A 19447-nucleotide genomic window follows, 5' to 3' on the forward strand; every position below is an offset into this window, starting at 1 on the left:
ACTGCTCTTTTTATTGATCTGCAGCAGTACTGTAAAGTGCAGTGCTTGCTCTCAGTGCAGTTTTCTGGCCACGCTTCCGAATCCAGTTGCAGACTCTTAGCCCATCTTTCACAGAAAGTCTGGATTTGCCACCGTTGTTTAGATGCCAGGTGCTTGGAAATAAACACAAGAGAGTGAAGCGATGGGACCGGTGCGTGTCCAGGGAAGGCCTCTCTGAGGAGGGGACAGGTGGGCCGGTACTGACGGAGAGGTAGGAGCCCGCAGAGGGTGGCAGGGGAGAGGGTGCCGGAGTGGTCCTGACCTGAGGGCGAGCCTGGCTGTTCAGCGGGCGACGGGGCGCTGTGAGCCCGAGCCCAGCGGCAGCAGGCGAAGTCGGAGGTGAGCAGAGTCCTTCCCGCAGGGTCCGCGAGCCGACGGAGGAGTCTGGGTGCTCTCAGCGGGGAGAAGCCATGGCGGGGGGGGGGGTTGAAACAGCAGAGGGACAGGAGCTGACTACATCTTCCATGTTTGCTGCTGGGTGGAGAGGGGTTTCTGAGGGGACGGGGAACGCAGGCTTTGCAGGGCTGCAGACGAGAGTTGGTGGCGGCTGGTGCTAGAGTGGTAGCAGTGGAAATAGAGACAGATTTGGGGCGTAGGATGAAGACAGAGGAGGTCAGACCTGCTGGTGGGGGGCTTGAAGGGAAGCAGGAGAAGACTGACTTCTGAGACTTGGGAGCGTCTGCGTGAGTGGCGGTGAACTTTCTAACATAGAAGACTGGAGGGCTTCAAAGCCGCGTAGATAAAGGGTGCCCCTCTGAAATCCTTAACCACCGAGGTTTTGAACAATGCGGATCGGTCCTGAGCATTTGAAAAACACTGATGAACAGAACAATTGGAGACGGTTAGAGCATGGGAGAATGCCTACTGGTAAGTTGGAAAGAAACTTAAAGAATTCTTTCAGACCATGGCCTTTTAAATAAGGACACCTGCAGACCATTCCTAAAAATAAACGCATTAAAAAATCTCAGGGGAGAAGATTTTCTGTTCTGAGTCATCATTTTGCAACATTTACAAACAGAAAAGTCATCATAATTTCTAATCTTAATTTAAAAAATTGAAACCATGTCCTTTTTTCCTTTGTGTAAAGGGGAAAATAAACAGCTTTTAAAAATCTCTTCATGGAGTTGAAACTGTTCTTAAAGCTCTTACTCTAATTCACATAAAACAGTGTGTGTTTGTAGACGTCTGTACGCGCACACACTGATCTTGAAGCAGGTCAATACTCAGGCCTTCATATCAGGCGAGAGCTGATGTGGGAGGCGCCTTGTAAAGAGCCTTTTTAATTCTGAGTAATTTAGTAGCTGAAGGAAGATGGAATTTAGTCAACTGGCAGAAAATGGAGTGATCGGGCCTTTTTAAGAGGATTTACAGGTACCAGCTTAATTACTCCTCCTACTGGATCTTTTAAGGACTTGATGGCTTGACTGTTGTTAGTTGATGCTTCAATTCCAAGTTAAATCCTGCAGAATTGTGACAGCTGTGTGTATGTTGAATTGATTGATTAAAATCTGAAGATACGGTTACTGGGTTTCACATGGATTTGGCACATCTAAGTATTTCCCATGACAGGTTGTCACTATGGTTGAAATACAGTGACATGTTTCAAAGTAATAGTTACTGCCCTTTTGAAAAATCACTAATTTTGGAAATTTATTATTGGGGTAAAAATATTTTGTTGGACTAATGGCCAATCAATATTGACAAACAGATTTTCTCTCTTTCTGCCCGCATCCCCGCCCTCCCTCCCCCATCCCTGGGCAGATGGTGCGGGAACAGTACACCACCGCCACCAACGGCGCCCCGGTGGAGAGGCCAGAGAACCAGAATGTCTACAAGATCGGCATTTACGGCTGGAGGAAGCGCTGCCTCTACTTGTTCGTCCTCCTCTTGCTCGTCCTCCTCCTCGTGAACTTGGCTCTGGCGGTGTGGATTCTCCGAGTGATGTGGTTCTCCCCCGTAAGCATTTCTTCTCCCTGCCCGGCCTGCCCTCGTCTTGTCTGTGCTGTCACTCTGTCCACGTGGTGTCGTGGAAGCTTCCTTTCACGTAGTTAACGTCTGTTTCCTGTCTGGGTCAGAGTTTTCAGTAGCAAAAAAAATACGTGTAACATTTACTTTCCTTTTTAACCGTTTTTTATAATCTCACTGTGAACTAGAGTGCGTTGCTTTTTCGGCTTGTTTTCCTTGCAGTCTTCCATTAGTCATCATCTTTGCACGAGGCAAAGATGGTCATGATCTTGAGCTTGGGCTGATTGCATCATGATTGCTTTAAGATTATTTAACTCATTAATTGGTAACATTTTATGAATCATATTTTCCTAATCTCATTAATTATAAATATTTAACATTCAGATGCTGTTTTCTCATTTTTTAAAAAGCTCCATCCTGATATCCGATCGATTCACGTCCACACTTCAACAGTTGACAACAAACTTAGTGAATAAAAAATCTGCAGTCCTAAGGAATTCAGATTCTCTTCTCAAGACGGCTGAGTGATTGTAGATGCTCTTGTAATACTTAGTGTACTTCCTGAACAAACTTTTTTTAACGCAGAACATCTTAGTCTTGGAAGATAGTCGCAGTGAGAAAAGATGCTGCAGTGGACATTTTTTGGAGATTGAATCAAGGTTGAACTCCTCAGATTCTAAACTGTGGGGTCTGTCAAGGCGTGTCCTGCAGAAAGCCCCTCGGCCGTGCAGATGGCCGGGAGACCGCCCCTCGCCAGGGGGAAGACCCTGAGGGGCCCGGGGTGTGGGGGTGGGGGGCCAGGGAGGAGAGGCCGCCCGTCCCCTGAAGCAGGAGGCAGACCCGGAGAGCAGGTGTCAGGGAAGACAGATAACAATGGTGTTTCCAGGAGAAAGAGGTCCAGTGTTGAACTCTGCTGAGAACGCAGAGGGAAGGACATTTTAAAGTGTCCCAAGATTTAATAGTGTGCCGGTCACTGGCAATCTCCAGAGTGAAGTCTGTCCCTTCTGGAAACTTCATGATGGAAACGCCCTGCGAGCAGGCACCTGGGACACAGCTCCACATCCTCCGTGGTGCCCACACAAGTAGCGTTACGCTGTGGACTCGCGTGACGCGCTTGAAGCCTGACTTAAAAAGCTGTTTCAGGTGTTTGGGGGCCTGGTGATGGGACTGTTTTGTACCCAGATTGTGCAGGTGGCTACCCAGACCTACGCATGTGTTAAAACTCGTAGCACTGTGAGCCTCAGGAGTCCACGTCATTGCCTCTTAATTTAAAAAAATTAGATAGAAACGGTAAGATTCTTTTCCCTACATGCTGGTCGGGCTCTTGGCGTTTATTATAAAGTGATTGTTCAGCTCTTACACGCATTTCCTAAACAGTCCTTTGCATTCATGCAAGATGACAAAATACTGAATACTGAAAAACAACAACTACAATTTTAATGAAGAGAAATAGAGGAAAACGCAATAGGAGAGCCATGAAAATGCACACGTAACGTAAGTTGATGCTGAAAACAATGAAGGAGAGAGCAGTGACAAACTCCCTGCTCTCCTGTCCCTTTTGCAGGCAGGGATGGGGCACTTGCTCGTCACAAGCGATGGACTTCGCCTGGAAGGGGAGTCAGAGTTTTTATTCCCACTGTACGCCAAAGAGATCCGCTCCAGAGTGGTAAGAAAATGATGGCTCATTTACGTAATTTGTGTTTTATGAAAAATAAATCATGGTTAAGCACAGTAATTGAACGTATTTCAGAGGAGGGTCCTTAGACTGTACACAAGGGCGCACATTCCTGGCGCAGCCCTTACCACAAGCCTGTCTGCGAGGCTGCGCGGCTTGTTTCTGGTGTCACGTTCTGAAAAGACTCCACTTCCGCGTGCGTCGGATGCGAATTTGGCAGCCTGAGTAATTTAGACCATAATAAAGTAAAGATTTAGTTATTAAAACCTGCATCAAAAGCAATCTACACTTCTTTCCAAGTAATTAAAATACATTTATTTCAAGAAATTTTAAATGAGAAGGTGAGAAAGAAATTGGTCTCCTAGTGGAATGTCCTGTACTAATTATACAAATTAGAGATGATAGTCCTGTAGGATTTTCCATAAACAGGTTAAACATCACCATTAAATAATCGTGTGACTTTAAAAGTAAATCTGCTTTAATATTATCTTCATTTACCTCCATGGAATTTTTAACAAGGAGAATCAAGCATAAACTAGAGTCAAATGATTTTTGTTACATGTTCTGTTTTTCCTTATGTGATGCTGTAGGCTTTGTTGTAGAAATAGACACTTTGCTAGATTATTGATAAGGTGCTTTTATCTCAAAAAAAGATTAAAACTCCATCCAACTGTAACTCTCCGGTTGGTGAAAAGCACAGCCTTGTTCTCCTCCCACTTTCCTGGGCAGTATCTCCTACATCAGAGGCTGCATCAGCTATTCCAGGGCAGTTAGACAGCAACCAAAAGCAAGGACTGAGACGCTTGGTCTCGTGGGAGAGAGAGCTCGCCTGCAGCCAGACCGGGACAGCCCCAGGCTCTACCTCCGACTGCGGTGTCGGGCCTGAAACGTCACATCCGTGCCGGCTGCAACGCAGAAATCCCGGAGCACAGAGCACTCCGTGGTCAGCACCCCGGGTTTGTTCCCTCTGGTGGCGCCTGCGAGGCAGCCGGGGCAGGCAGACGGCCTGGGGTGTCACTGTGGACGCACAGTGAGGTTGACGCCGCGATCCTGCTCAGACAGCACACCCAGCGCGGCGCCATCTCAGCGCACTGAATAGCCCGGCCTGCAGAACTTGGGGGATTCACACAGGCTTTTGCAAAAAGGGACGGCAGATGGGGACAAAGACTTCAAATACTAGAACTCAGCCTTCTTCCCCAGAGATACGTTGGCTGAGCTCCTGTCACGTTTTTGGCGAGTAAGCGTGGGAGAGCAGCCTGCGACTGGGTGGTCAGAGCACAGCAAATGAAATGTTCTAGAACTAGTGACCCTTCTGCATCATCTTAGCGGACTTTTCTATCTCCAGTAGACTTTAAAAAAGAGGAGCAAAGTTATGTACATTATTTTAGACAGTCACATATTAAGGTCTCAGTGTGATCAGTGCATGAAATTACAGAAACGTTTGGAATAACATTATGTGATAACAGCTGTATTTTGTAACTAACATGGCATTCTAATGATAGGATTAACTGAGCAAAATTATGCCCTACAATTTCTGTACACACTGACGTATTGGTTACATCGCCTTTTCAAAGATGAGTCTGGGAAGTAATGTCCCATAGAGTTACAGCAATTACCTTATGAATTTACAAAATTTGCCACATAATTCATTTATCAATATTGCTAGGCTGAGAGAAGTTCTTCATTATGAATATAATTCAACACGGTACTCCGGCCTCTAACGTGCGATTACTCGGTAACCCTTCAGCACTAGTCCGTGAGGTCCTGTCAAGATTGTGCTTCATGATGTAAACCCACCCACCCTGCCCGTTATCCAAAACACATAGGAATTACATCTGGTGAGACAAAAAGATTGTATTTAAAAACATGTAGATGTGGTCAAAACGAGACGAAGCAGAAACACACAGAGCGGTGAAGGTGCTCTTGAAGGGAAGCCGCTCGGATGCTCACAGCCCCGAGAAGGAGGAGCAGCTCAGAGTCCAAGCCCACGGAGGCCGGAGGCCGCAGGGCGTCTGCGCAGCCAGAGCCCCGCCAGGCCCCGTGAGGCAGCAAGGCCAGGCGGGGAGCTGGCCACGTGCCCTGGGGCGGGGACCCTGATACCCCTGAGGACAGAAGCCTGAGCCACTGTCACAGGACGAGAGACCCTGCGGCCTGAAGGGCACAGTGGTGAAGCCTTGCGACGGCTGGGCAAGCGCAGAAATTCAGTCACATCCACCTGGGGAGCTTGACACCGAAACGTCAAACTGCGTACAGAAAACGTCATCTCAGAAAAGGTCCCAAGTCGGCTCTAAACAAAAGAGAACTGACCTCCAACCGAGTGAAGACAGTCAGCCTGGAAATGAATGGAAAGAGCACCGTCCTTGAGACTTCAGAACAAATTAAACCAGAAGGAAGAGAAGAAATGAAAGACTGAAAAGCAGAAATCAGCCAAATAGAAAACAAAAACAAGGGAGAAGATCAGTGAAACCAAAAGCCGATTTGTGTGGAAGATCATTAAAAGTTGATCAATCTCTAATCAGCCTAATTACTAAAAAGAGAGGCCGGTGTCTGCCGTCCGCCCACCCACCCCGCCGTGCTCACCAGACGTCTGCCAGGGCAGCGCCGATGGGCGCACCCCCTCCACCAGGAAAGCACAACCTTGCCTAGAAACCCCAGCCCCACCCCAGCAGCAACGGCCAGAACTGTGTCACTTGGGCCCCCCTCCCCGCACGACAGGCTGAGAAGGCCATCGCCCTTTCACCCCCCGGGGAAGGCAGAACGAGGAAGGGCTTGAGGGAGCCCGACGGCCAGAGCGGCCCCCGGACAGCGTGCTCCGTCCAGACGCGGGAGCGGGCCTCACAGCTCCGGCCTGGGCGCTGCCCTCCGTGCAGGGAGACTGGTGGCACAGAGCCTGGGGGTGGGCACCTGAAGACCGGGTTCCGTCCTGGAGCGCCACCTGCCAACTGCGGCTTTGCGCGAGCTGTGATTTACTGCCTGGGGACCCGTTTCCTCGTCCGTGCGCGAGGAGTAACGCTGCCTCCCTCGGAACGCGGAGGGCGGAACGAGAGGCTGGTGCCCGAGCCGCTGGTGACGCGCCAGCTCCCATCACACCAGGAGTTTTATGGCGGCGCCAGCACGAGGAGCAGGGTCACACCGCCGGGTGAAAGGTCAGAGGCTGATAGATCCACCCGCTTCCGCGGAGCAGGCTGGAGGATTTCGGACCTGCTGAGTTCCAGAGCGCCCCCAAACGCCTTCCCTTCTGAGAATCACGTCGTGCCCCCGCAGCTCTGCAAGGTGTTTGGTTCCCTCTGAGTGATCAGCCCACCTGAATCCAACAGCCGAGGCACTGCGTTCCTTCTGAAGAAAACTGGTTTTTTATGTAAGAGCCAGCCGTCTTCTGTAAAACGAAGCCCCGTTCAGACTGCGGCCCCTCAGAAAACACTCACGTGCTCCTAACGCCACTTTACCTTCCGACGAAAAGCTCTAAAAACAGAGGCACCTAAGAAATTTTAAAAGCTCTTTTGAAATGATGAGAAGCCTTTGCGCTTTGAACATAAGTAACAAGGTATTTATTATAGAAGAGCTAACCATTCTCTGATTTATCTTTTAAAAATAGATCATGTCCTGGACGTAAAATGACAAGAAATGAAATTTTAATTCCTTGGAAAAGAAAAAATACTGATTAAAACTCGATTGTTTTCGACCTGAGAGCAGACCTGGCCCATTGTGGCCAGTGCACACAGCACTATAAACTTATGAGATTGTTATATTTTGTGAAAAAAAGTTAATGCATTGACCCCCTTAACATAATATAATTCAAGTTTTAAAAATAATCTTAGCCAAAAATGTATAGGATCACAGTATCCATGACAATGGAGAGGTAGTTTTGTACAAATCCTAAATTTATACACAAATACAAAGATAAGGTCATTTTAAAAGTACGTACTTGGGTAACGTTGTGAACCAACCCCTGTTTAGGACTCATCTCTGCTCCTGCAGTCCACCCAGAACGTGACCGTGAGCGCGCGCGACGCGGACGGAGAGGTCACAGGCAGGTTAAAAGTGGGTGAGTCCAGCTTGTCACAGAGCTCTGCACGTGTGCGGTCCGTGAACAGTTGTGCCAAATGGATAAATTTATTTTTTTCTTCTGGAGAATTCAAAGTTAGTTATGAGCAATCAAAGTATGAATCTTCTAAATACCACGCTGTGCTGACCACAGAGAATAGTGTGGCAGGCGGGCGGGGAGGGGGGCAGTCTGAATTATTTTAACTGAAGCCACTTTGATTCCAAGAAGCAGAGGACCACTTAAGGTCGCACAAGGAACACAGCGGTTATTGCAGGACACAGAGCACCTCACAGAGACCAGGAAAGGAGCTGCCCTCAAGAAGACAGAGCCAGGGGCTGAGAGCCAAAGCTTTCATCCTTTCTCTCTGTCTCTCCCCCCACCGTGTTCGCCTCCTTCTCAGAGTATCTGTGCCCAGATTTCCACGTATCGTGGTTACATCGGTTCTAACTCTATAGGACTCCCTGGTTCCTTAAGAGAAAGAAGATAAAACATAGAGGAAAAAACAAGTTTTACTTTGTACCAGACATGCACACATTTAAATGAAGAGTCATTGGAGGGTTTTGAGGTACAAATTAGTGAAATAACATAAGAATATGTTGGTGACCATATCCAAAACTGGCCAGTGTACTCACTGAAAAGCCTCTTTAATTTCTAGCAGGGACCAGCACCTTGAATGAGTCTTGTGAGGGTCTCAGGGGCTCAGACACAAACTCTGTTAAGTATCCATTTACTCTGAACTTACTTTTCTAGGAAAGAATATGGTGCTAACCAGAGAATTGAGAAACACATGCAGCTCCTTAAGCGCGTGCTGAGAGCTGTGTTCTAGACAGACTAATCCATTATGTTGCCGGGATTGAAAGCCTGGAGGCATGAGGAGAAATTAGGAAACACAAGTTGATGGATACGCAGATGTGCCCGTGAGAAACTGAATGAGATCTCACACACTGAAGGAACAGTGTCCCCAGCCCCGGCCCAGAGTGGCACCCATTAAACACCTGCTGAATACAGCCAGGGTTTGGAAGGCAGTGGGTCTAAAGTTCCTGTGAAGAAGGGAGTAAGCTTGGAGGAGATGCCCCTTCACTGAAATAGAAAGTCGGGGTGGAGTCCACAGATGCGCGTCCCTCAGATGGAGGGAAGGGCAGAGAGCTGCGATGCCTGCTTTCTCCCGGTCAGGAGGTGAGGTGCAGGGCAGAGGCGAGAACCTGAGTCATCCACGAGACGGTCTTTCTCAAGGCTCACATTTCACAATACAGAATCCTTAGCTGGTTAATGTCAAAAGAATACCAGTTTAATTCATCTGAGTGGAAGAACTGTATTATTTTTGGCAAGTTTTTAAAACCTGAAAAAATTAATTTTTAAGTAATTTATTCATACAAATATTGAATATAGATTAACATATGTGAGACTTACATTAATTTTAAAAATGTAATAGATTTAGGCTTAGGACTTAAGATTTAATCATAGAATCAAAAAAACAGTAACAAATCCCGAATGTTTAGTGATTTAGTTCTGCTGGGCAAGATGGTGTGTGTGAAAACAGAGCCTTCAACAGTGCTGAGAGTGAGCACTCGATAACAAACTGTCTTATTTAATTCTTCAGGTCCCAGAATGGTCGAGGTCCAGAGTCCACAGTTTCAGATCAACTCCAAGGACGGCAGGCCACTGTTTACTGTTGATGAAAAGGACGTTGCGGTCGGTACAGATAAGCTTCGAGTAACTGGTAAGTCGTAGCTCTTTCTTTTTCATGGAGGAATAACTGACATACAACGTTCGTGCCAGGTGTACAGCTTAATGACTCGGTATTTGTATATATTCTGAAACAATCCCCACAGGAAGTCTAGCTAACGTCCATCACCACACATACTTACCATTCTTTTCTTGTGATGAGAACTTTCAAGACTTCTGTCTTAGCAGCTCTCAAATACACAACACAGTATTGCTGACTACAGTCACCAGGCTGTACGTGACGTCCCTGGGGCGGCTTTATTTTGTAACTGGAAGTCTGTACCTTTTGCCCACTTTCACCCATGTGCCCACCTCCCAACACCCATGTCTCGCAACCACCAGTCTGCTCTCTGAGTTTGGTTTTTGTTTTGTTTTGTTTTGTTTCTGAGCTTCCACATGTAAGTGGTATCACAGAATTTGTCTTTCTCTGTCTGGCTTATTTCACTGAGCACAGTTCCTTCACGGTCCATGCACGTTGTTGCAAAGAGTTGTTGCAAACTCTTTATGGCTGAGTCGTATTCCACTGTGTGCATACCACAGCTTCTTTATCCAGTCATCTGCAGCAACTCTTAAGAAAAACAGTCACCCATGGAGGGGCTCGTGGAAGGCCCTTCTGCAAGAGCAAGTTGCACTTTCGGCAAGTTTGCTCCAGGTCCGTCAGGCAAATAAGGAAAAGTAGTTTGGATGTGTGGACTTTTTCTTCGTGGCATTTCTTTTGAAATTCTTTGATACTCTCTTAGAAGAATGAACGCCTCCTCAAAAATTTTACCCACTTTTTTCTTCCACCACATTGTTTGCTTTTATGTCTTTCCGAGTGGCGTAACCCAAAGGCTTGTCATAAATTCCCCCATCATCTGTAAGGTATTCACGGGTCTGTTTTCCACGTGGCTTTTGCAGAAAAGCCTTCTTCCAAGTTTTTTTTAACTCCCATTGTGTTAGGTACTTGGATTCCCTATATTTTTACCAAAAAAATTTTCCCTTTTTGTAATAAAGGTTGGATGAGGTTCTGATAGAATTCATGTTTAGGGCTGGAAAGAAGAAATTTTATTTTTAAATATATTCAGAACTTGTTCTAAACTTATTTGCCGACCTCCTGTAAAGACTAGAAGATGTAAAAAGGCAGACCCTAGTTAAATGCATTCCAGGACTTTTGGGTCCTGTGGGAAAACCAGAAGACACTTTATTCTCTCACGTTACTGCCAATACTCATAAGTGAAAACAAAATAATGTTCCTGACCTAACAAGTGGACGCAACCCCAATGCAGAATTTTGTGTAATACGTAATTGCTAACAAAACAAGCTGTGGAAATCATCTATGTGGCAGCACACTCTCAGACAACAGGTGCCCAGGTTTTCTTACTAAAATAAAGGGCACTACGAAATCTAATTAAAGGAAACTGCTCATTGCCTAATAAAGAAATGGCCGGGTTACCCAAGGGCCTTGGGCATCACACATCCACTGTTACGTTGTACGGAAAAGGTGAGCTTAGTAGATTGAGATTTTATTCCGACCTCAACAATGACTAGCTGCATGACCTCAGGCAAATTATTCAACCTCTGTTGGCTGTTCTCTCACCTTTAAAAGTGAATTGATGATGGCAGCTGTGTTAGTGTTGCTGGAGGAAGTGGACTGACGCGGGCCGAGGACAGCAGGGGTCTCGGGAGAGCACTGTTGCACTGCGGGCAATCAGGTCTGCAGGGAAAACACCAAGAAACAGGATTTGCTGCTCCATTACCATTTGAGGCATTTACGCCTGGACTTCGGCCTGGTCAGACCCCCGGGCGTGAAATCCAGCCAAGCCCACCAGGTAGGACTTCTGACCAGCAGAGCTGTGAGCTAACCAGTGGGTATTGTTTTAAGCAGCTGCATTTGTCATAATTTGTAACAGACGTAGAAAACTCCGGCAGCCGTCACACAGGTTCAGCTGTTCAGGGAAAACTGCACCAGAAACCAAAACTTGATTTCTCCTTTGTTTCATGTGATTCCAGAGTTGTTGCAGCGATGGATAAGTTTTGTTAAATATGAAACACAGTAAGAATATCTCTATAAACGTTAATTTTTTCAAATAAATGCCCACTAAAGCTTTCCTCCGCCACTTACTGTAAAAAGTTGGTCTGTTTTAAATGGATTGGCTCCAGGTGGCCGTTGGAGTTTCTCGGATCAGCAAAAGCAGCAGCAGGTGGCAGCCGAGGAGGGCGCAGCGCGACCCACCAGCCCCTCTGGGGCCCCTCTGGGCGGCGGGGACAGAGAGCCGGGCTCAGCTTCCCCTCCCGCCCTGGTCGGTCACGTGCGCCGGGCTTGGGGCGTGCGGGGAGCGGCGGAGGGGCCCTGCCTCCAGGGAGCTGCCCCCCGGATCCTGACTTGCACCGACTGCTCCTCTTGACTCTGATCAAGTCGTGTTTTCTTGCCGCTGCCTTTGTCTTCAGTTCCCAAAAAGTAAGATGAAACCTCTCGTTCATTCTTAAACCGCTTCCATGCACCCTTCGGTCAGCTAGGAAACTGAAGAACCATTTTTAAGTCAGATTTAAGGAGATGAAAAAATCCCACCAGTTTGAAAGTGACCTCGGCCTTTAAGTAGTCTCATTATTTCCCCCTAAAAATAGAATTGTTACCAAGTGACCAGAGTCAGCATGTCTCTCTCACTAACCCCTGTTCTGGAACGTCTTCTTGAAATAGCATCAAAACGCCCTCTTCACGACAAGGCACGCCATGCCCTTGGCCGGCTGCCCCAGGTGTTCCCCGGCCACGAGCTGCCGGGCGGGCCGCTCGCCCGCGTCTGGGAGGGAAGCCCGGGCCCCGGCCCTCGGGAGGCGGGCAGCGCCGTCCCCAGCGCCCCCCAGCGGCCGCGGGCAGCACGGCGTCACGAGCGACGGCGCGGGGCTGCTGAGTCACCGCGAAGCCGCCGGCAGCGGAGGGCCCGGAGGGCGGACCCCAGCCACTGCGGAAGCGAAGGCGGACGTGGGGGGCGGTCCGGGCCCCTTAAAGACGCGGAGACAGGTCTCCGGAGGCGCTGGGGGTCTCCACGCCCCCGGAGCTCGAAGCCAGCGCGTCCACCGCCGCCCCGCGCGGGAGTGACCTGCCCCGGCGCTAAGCGCCCTGCGGCCTGCGGCTGGAGGGAGTGGAAGACCCGTCAAAGCCAGCTTGGACGGCGAGGGCGCGAAGGGTCTCACCCCGGGAGTCTGCCGGTGGGGCTCCGAACTCGCATCACAGCCCTGCCACTACGTTAATTCGCCTCTCTGTTCCTCGGTCTCCTCCTCCCCAAAACAGGAAACTCACCGGCCTGCCTCGCGGGGTCCTGCGCACTGCACCCCCGGGAAGGGCCCGCACCGTCTCCGCGGCGCCCGTCCCGCGCGAGACCAGGTTCTCCGACCGATGAGACAGCTGCAACACACTGACGCCCAGTAACCAGAAGGCCAGTTTTAAATGTTTGAAGTTTTGATTTTCCTATAAATTTCCTGATGTGCCTTAAGAAAACAGAGGACACAAGGTAGTTTTTACACATGAAATCGAGAGAAAGAACCAAATTACTATCACCTAAAATGTATGGACGTACGCAGTTTTCAGCAGAAATTCCTCTTCCCACCTGAGGGCTGCACTGCTCTGCAGTTCTGAAGTGAGCTGGGCGTTTGCAATTGCTTTAGAACGCTGATTCTGCGTACAGGAGCCGAGGGAAGTCGCGGCGTCCTTGGAGAGCCGGCAAGCGGTTGTGGCTGTTTTTGCCGGAACTCGGACGCCCGTAGCAGGCAGCACGGACGCTCCGCTGTGGGCTGTCGTTCGCTTCACTCGTGTAAACCGCTGCGTCTTTGGTTTGCGTTTAGGGCCTGAAGGGGCTCTTTTTGAACATTCGGTGGAGACGCCCCTCCTGAGACCTGACCCACTGCAGGACCTCAGGTAAGGATTTTGTTGAACTGTAAACAGGCTGTGTTACAGAAGATGCTCGCCCACACTTCCCAGAGTGTTTCCCCAATAAATTCCATACACGTCTCTAAGCGTTTCCTCAAAACACTCCAAGACTTCAAGGTGTGTAACAGATCCAGTTCTACGTAGAGATGGACGTAAGAAAATGAAGCTTTGTTTTACGTGCAAATGCTGGTAGACAAGAAATTAGCAACTTCTCTGATTTAGTCTGTCAAACGGTCAGTTCAGACGCAGATGCATTATCAGGCACTTCTCTCCTCTTAAACCAGCTTTCAGCTTTCCCCCTCCTTCCCACCTCCACTCTGCTCTCACCCTGCGCCCTGGAGGGATTCTGTCCTGTCCTCCTCATTGGTCTGTAAACAATTCAATGAAATCAGCCTTGCAGCTTTGGGGTGGGGTGGGGTGGGGGTGGAGCAGCTGGAAACCTTCCAAGTGGTCGCTGTGCCATCTGGTGGAAATTCAGGCTTTCCCAGGCGGAGGCAAATAGGAGTTTTTCTGGCCCATATATTCATGGTTCTGCTTCTACATTTGACTAAATCACAAGGAGATTCTGATAAATTTTACAAACGCAAAGCCAGCTGAGGCCACTTCCACTCTATCAACTCCGTCCATCCTGTATTTTTCCAAAAAGAGCCTTTGCATCTGCCCTGGAATCTTCCTATATTTAAACATAAAAAGCAAACCACCCCCAAAGGCCAGGCTTACATCCTGTTTTATGAACATGTAACAAATGAACGTGTTGCCCTTAAATTTGCCTTTTTCTTAAACACTTTTGTGTTTTGGCTAAAAAACAGCGTCACAAAGGGGTTGACAAATAGCGTCTTCTCCTGGTGGGTGTGCCGGTGGAGGCTTACCCGCTGCCTGAAGCTACTGCATAGGGTTGGGACTGTCGAGTGTCTTCGTGTGGGATGCGTATCCCATGGACTCTCACTGATGGGAAGTTCACTTCTTTACGGCACAGTATTTCTGGATTCATCAACGAGCAACGTACCAGATACCGGTGCTTGAGAATGAGTGAAGACACTGGATCCCCTACTGGTTCTGTTTTCTGTGCTAGGCCAGGGGCTGGGGGGGGGGCTGTTTTTTATGCTGTTTTTTTCTCGGTTTCTTTCCCTCGTTTCAGACTGGAATCCCCAACACGGAGTCTAAGCATGGACGCCCCGAAGGGCGTTCACATTAAAGCTCAAGCAGGAGAAATGGAGGCCCTTTCCCAGATGGACATCGTCCTGTGCAGCAGTGACGGAGTGGTGAGTACAGTCGAGGGCGCCCTGTCGTATGGTCCTCGTGTCCAGTAAGTCACTGTGACACGTCCATGAAGGCATCAGTGCATTAAATTTATGGTAGTTTGTAAAGAAAGATCGTGAGAGGCATAGAGCAGAAAATGTAGGAAGGAAAAGACAGTTTACTTGAAAGAAAGGCCGAGAAAGGTTAAAATAATTCTGTGTTGGGTCCAGACCACTCTCTTTGACTGGTATTTGTGCCATCAAGCTTTGAAAAAACACTCGACCTTCAGGGCTCACAGAGAATGTCAGTTCTGCCATTTCCTGGTGATCTGGGCTCCCCCTAAGGCGGCCGTCACCGGGCATTACTTGTAAATGACAGCCATAACCTGTCACTGCCCAGAGAACTGATTGCTCACACCAGTGCTGCTTACATGAAAATTAAGTATGAAAAATAAGAGCTACCATAAGGAAAGGTCTGGAACTTCAGGTCCAGAAATAAAGCATCACTGCTCCGAGCTGCAGTCCTGTGGGGGCCGTGGAGCGCAGACTGGTTCTAGTGTGAGGTCAGCTCGCTGATCTCCTGTTTGAATTCAGGGCCGTTAACAGGCCTTTCTGGTCTGTCTTCTCACTCGTCAGATGGGGGAAATGACACCTCACTGCGCGGCAGGCTGAGACCCCCGCGCAGTAAAATGACTTTGCAGTTATACTGATTTAATATTAAGAGGAAGGCATGTGGTCGGGGCAGCCCCTGCGTGTGCACCAGCCCCGTCCTGCTGGCGGGACGCGTAAGTCATCGCTGAAGCCCCTGCAGGTTGTAACTGAGAAAGTTGGGACACCAGGAGCAGACAAAGGCAAAAGTAGGAATCAAGAATTTGGGAATCTTCCTACTAAATCATAATGTCACTGCTTACTGAAAATGTATTACCTTGGGAAAATCTACACTGGTTTTAATTTTGAAATAATATTACTTATTTTCATGAATTAGGTGTCATTTTTATGAGTAGCATTCCAGCCTGACCTGTAAATAAAGCTGATATTCCTGGGAGCTAGCTCAAAGTGAAGGGGTGTCTGGCCTCCCACAAAATATTTCTCCCGAAAAGGCAAAGAAAGATGAACGAGGAAGCAGTCTGTGGATCGCCAGGGACTGGGGTTTCCTGGAAGAACAGGAGAAAAATAACTAGAAAAAAATGAACCAGTTAACCGGAGAGAGGGAAGCCAACAAGTCAGGGGAAAGCCAAGAATTGGGCAGAACCCTAAGCACTGGACAAAAACCTAACTAGGTTCTGCTTTTAAAAAACACCCCACCCCTCGGTCTCCTGCCGTGACAATGCCCCGGGCCACAGAGCCGCCTGGCAGGCGCCCGACCACAGTGAGGGAGGAGCCCGGCCCGTGGGCAGGGCAGCCCTCCGGGCCTCCCCGCGAGCGCCCTGCGAGGGGTCGGGCTTGGCTACGCACTGCAACGATGCTCATTTCGGTTGTCAGGAAGATTTCCAAATCTCAACCAGTGGCCGTTTGTTTGCATTTCAGTTCAACTGAACCTTTATAGGAACAAAAAAATCTGGTGGCTCTCACCTTATCTCAGTGGGCTTTACCTGCATGTCTGCTGCCTTCCCACAGCTAACATAAGGCCGCAGAGTTTCAAATAATATTTTTAAAAGTTGGAGGAAATGGTTGCCAGCTACTAGGAATTTAATTGCCTCTCACAGGAGAATACAATCAGAAGTGCCAACATTCACAGGTTAAAATGATTAAGATGAATCTAGTTCTGTGGCTTGAACTACATCCTAACAGGCAGGAGGCGCTTGGCATCAGAGAGGATCACAGGGTAAATGGGACTCAGCAAAAGGGTCATTATTTCTCGTCAAATAATTCCAAAGGGTCTTTGTAGGAGTGCCACATCATAACCTTTCTTAGCTCAACCAGCACAATGAGTAAAAGGAAAACATGACTTCCCTCAAACTTGGAGAAGGAATTTATTAAGTCCCTGCCTGAATGTGAACTAGAGATAAGCTTTTAGAGAATCAGATCATCGTAATGACTCCAGTGAAGCCCGGTGCCTGTCATGTTCGGTTCAGAGAGGAAGTGAGTTTGTCCAGAACATTCTGAGAAGATGAGTGGGGCTCACCTCCTTCCTCCCCCTCCCCACGTCATCCCTCCTCCACCCCTCCCCCGCGTCAGCCCTCCTCCACCCCTCCCCCGCATCATCCCTCCTCCACCCCTCCCCCGCGTCATCCCTCCTCCACCCCTCCCCCGCGTCATCCCTCCTCCACCCCCTCCCCCACTTCATCCCTCCTTCTCTCCCAAGCAGCTCGTGCTTGATGCGGAAACCGTGCGTCTGCCCACGCTGGCTCAGGGCACCCTGGGCCCCGCTGGCAGCTCACAGGTACTCTATGAAATCTGCGTGTGTCCAGATGGGAAACTCTACCTGTCTGCGGCTGGCGTGGGTACCACGTGCCATGAGAGCAGCCATGTCTGTCTCTGAACCACCTGCACCCGCCACAGAGCACCTGCCTCGTTTCCGGGAGCTTTCGAGGGCCGACCTCTAGCCACCGCGCTTGGAGCAGCCAGACATCCTGTAAAGCTGAGACGGCATGTGGGGCGTAGCACCCGCTCTCCAAAGGTGCTCAGAAAGAAAACTGTACCAGGGAGCGTGTTCCTGGGAACCCCATGATCTCAGAGTGGCAGGTGGGCGTGAGACACAACAAGGAAATAACAAAGCAAAGTGTTTATTCCACTAGACTAACTTCCGTCAGAATCACTGTGGCTTTCCCTTTTGCATACGTGGGACCTGCAGTGAAACCCTGAACTGCTGTGTGGCGTCAGCTGTGGTGTCCAGCTGTGGGCCCCCCCGGAGGCAGCGTGGGTCCCTACCACAGCGCCCCAGGGCTGTGAGTGCCCCCTCCACTTCCGTGCAGTGTCGGTTTCACAAGAAAATCTTCCTGTGTTAAAGGGACGTGGAGGTTGATCTGATTTTTAATACATAATCAGAGGAATAAATGATACAAAACTGATCGCACTTTCTTTATACTCAGTCAGTGAGCAATAAAAGCCAGCCGCCATTTCTCACAGGCCCCACAGCTTGTCTTCCTTCCCTGACTCCCCACAGCTCTTTGAGGTGGGCGTTACTGTTCCCCCAGTTACTGATGGTAAAACAGGTTCAGATGGGACAACTCCCCAGGTCACACAGTGTCTATTAAAGCTAAACTGTGAGCCTACTTTGCAACATCAGTTTTCACTCCAGAAGACTCTGATGTGTCTCGTTCGGTCCCCGTCACCAGTCCACGGGGCACCTGTGTAGACGGGCTGGTGCCTGGCGAGTGAAGAAACAAAGCTGAGGGGAGTTTGTCACCCACCACAATCACACCACGCGAAGGCTGGGGCTGGCAGCGGCCCAGCCCGTGTGGACGGGGAGGGCCCTGGTGAAGCCTCTCGGGATCAACCTCTCAGTCTCCATCGCTGGTTGGGTCATTTGTATGTAAGTCCAGTGGGCACCCTGAACCCATGCACAGGTTGGTTTTGTGCAGGCCACTCGCTCACCTGTGAAATGCCTTCCTCGTAAAGAGTGGTGGGTGTTGGTTTGGGTGTGTGTTTTTTCCATTGCTCTAATTAGGATCCCCAAACAGCACAAGACGTGGTGGGGCCAGCAGCACCTCGACTTTCTAAATGAAGGAACGCTGTTTTAACAAGGTGTTAACAGCGCAGCACACTTACACCGACTCCTCGGTCTCTGACTTAACCAGAGTCATAAACACTTCAAATTACAAAACAAAAACGCGGCGTTCCCTACGTTAAGCGCGAACCCAGCTCTGAGTGCAGCGCTCCTAGTAGGGGTGTGCTGGGGGCAGGGGATTTAGACTGTAGGCCGGTATTTGGTATTTGCCTTTTCCATTCAGTTAGGTCCTAATTTTTAAACTTAATGCTGCTTTCTTGCTGTGACATCCCTGGTGTGAGGGTAAACAGTGTTGCCTTTCTCTTTTGTCACATCTACTCCTTGTACCATGTTTCACGCCCACTTGATGCAGATGCAATGCGGGACCACCACGGACCTTTCTAAGTTAGTCTGATCCTCCTAGTCTGTGGCCCAAAAGAACGATGTAGATGATAAACTGAGGTAGAGAAAAAGAATCAAGGAGAAAGTATGGGGAATAGAACCTTTTAAACAAAAGATATATATCAGATTTTTTTGTTTCTTTGCTGGATGGAATCATCATGAAAGACGTTTTATAGCTGTGTTCTCGAGTGGTAAGGAATCTATCCTTGATTCGAATAAAAACTTTTAGATAGGCTGTATTCTAAAATGTATTACACAGACCTGTCTTCTTAAATACATTACACAGAGTGGTCTGAATTTTCACTGATGGTGCAGGGTCATGACTGTGGACACGGCTAAGGAGGCACACACACTGACAGCCCCACACACCAGGTGGTTATTAACTGCTGGGTGACAATATTTGTGACCAAAAAATCATCCATATTTCTTTTCCAATTTCCTAGCCAACTGAGAAGCAGACACGAGTCAGAAAGATGAAAATCAAAATACCAGTGTTAATAGTAAAGTTTAATTCGCAGCAAAATGGACTAGAATCTAAGGCCTTTCAGCGGAACAACGTGACCCTCCCCATCCCTGCAGACCTTAAGCTCCAACTCTGCAGCTCCTGCCCGTGTTCAGGTTCCCCCGCCCCAGGCTCCCCCAGGTCAGTCTCCACCCCTCTGGGGATGCAAATCAGGGTGGGAGCTACTTTTCTGAAAGGTCAGAGCATCCTCACCCTGACAAAGTCGGCTGGGCTGGGTCTGCTGCAGGTAGCGTTCTGTCCCCCCCTTCCCTGATTCAAAACATCACTTCTCACCTGGCTTTA

The 19447-nt window shown here is 48.9% G+C and overlaps 1 protein-coding gene and 1 long non-coding RNA gene across 6 annotated transcripts; one reads left to right on the forward strand and one right to left on the reverse strand.

Annotated features, from left to right (window-relative positions):
* Nucleotides 1-772: 772 nt before the first annotated feature.
* LOC140701056 (uncharacterized) lies at nucleotides 773-13741 on the reverse strand. 4 transcript variants are annotated; one of them, XR_012079820.1, is made up of 5 exons: nucleotides 13004-13741; nucleotides 12727-12914; nucleotides 11551-11949; nucleotides 11026-11142; nucleotides 773-855 (listed from the first exon to the last, which is right to left on the reverse strand). It is a non-coding gene; the product is annotated as an uncharacterized lncRNA (long non-coding RNA). The 4 variants fall into 4 exon arrangements; XR_012079819.1 differs by lacking the exon at nucleotides 773-855 and adding an exon at nucleotides 3476-3900; XR_012079818.1 differs by lacking the exon at nucleotides 773-855 and adding an exon at nucleotides 9219-10477.
* On the forward strand, nucleotides 778-17602 carry SGCG (sarcoglycan gamma). 2 transcript variants are annotated; one of them, XM_072975998.1, is made up of 8 exons: nucleotides 778-906; nucleotides 1801-1995; nucleotides 3569-3670; nucleotides 7637-7724; nucleotides 9325-9444; nucleotides 13269-13341; nucleotides 14492-14615; nucleotides 16897-17602. In XM_072975998.1, exons 1-8 carry the CDS (start codon nucleotides 889-891, stop codon nucleotides 17071-17073), a joined length of 897 nt encoding a protein of 298 aa, XP_072832099.1. In that variant the 5' UTR covers nucleotides 778-888; the 3' UTR covers nucleotides 17074-17602. The 2 variants fall into 2 exon arrangements, with proteins under 2 accessions (XP_072832099.1, XP_072832100.1); XM_072975999.1 differs by having other exon boundaries at nucleotides 16900-17602.
* The last annotated feature ends 1845 nt before the right edge of the window (nucleotides 17603-19447 follow it).

The sequence above is a fragment of the Vicugna pacos genome, chromosome 14 (genome assembly GCF_048564905.1).
Source record: "Vicugna pacos chromosome 14, VicPac4, whole genome shotgun sequence".
NCBI lineage: Eukaryota > Metazoa > Chordata > Mammalia > Artiodactyla > Camelidae > Vicugna > Vicugna pacos.

What these genes read in the sequence shown, in the direction of transcription:
- SGCG (XM_072975998.1), top strand. An exon ending in GAGTGATGTGGTTCTCCCCC is followed by an intron (nt 1,996 to 3,568) that starts GTAAGCATTTCT and finishes TCCCTTTTGCAG; the next exon opens with GCAGGGATGGGGCACTTGCT. An exon ending in GACCCACTGCAGGACCTCAG is followed by an intron (nt 13,342 to 14,491) that starts GTAAGGATTTTG and finishes CCCTCGTTTCAG; the next exon opens with ACTGGAATCCCCAACACGGA.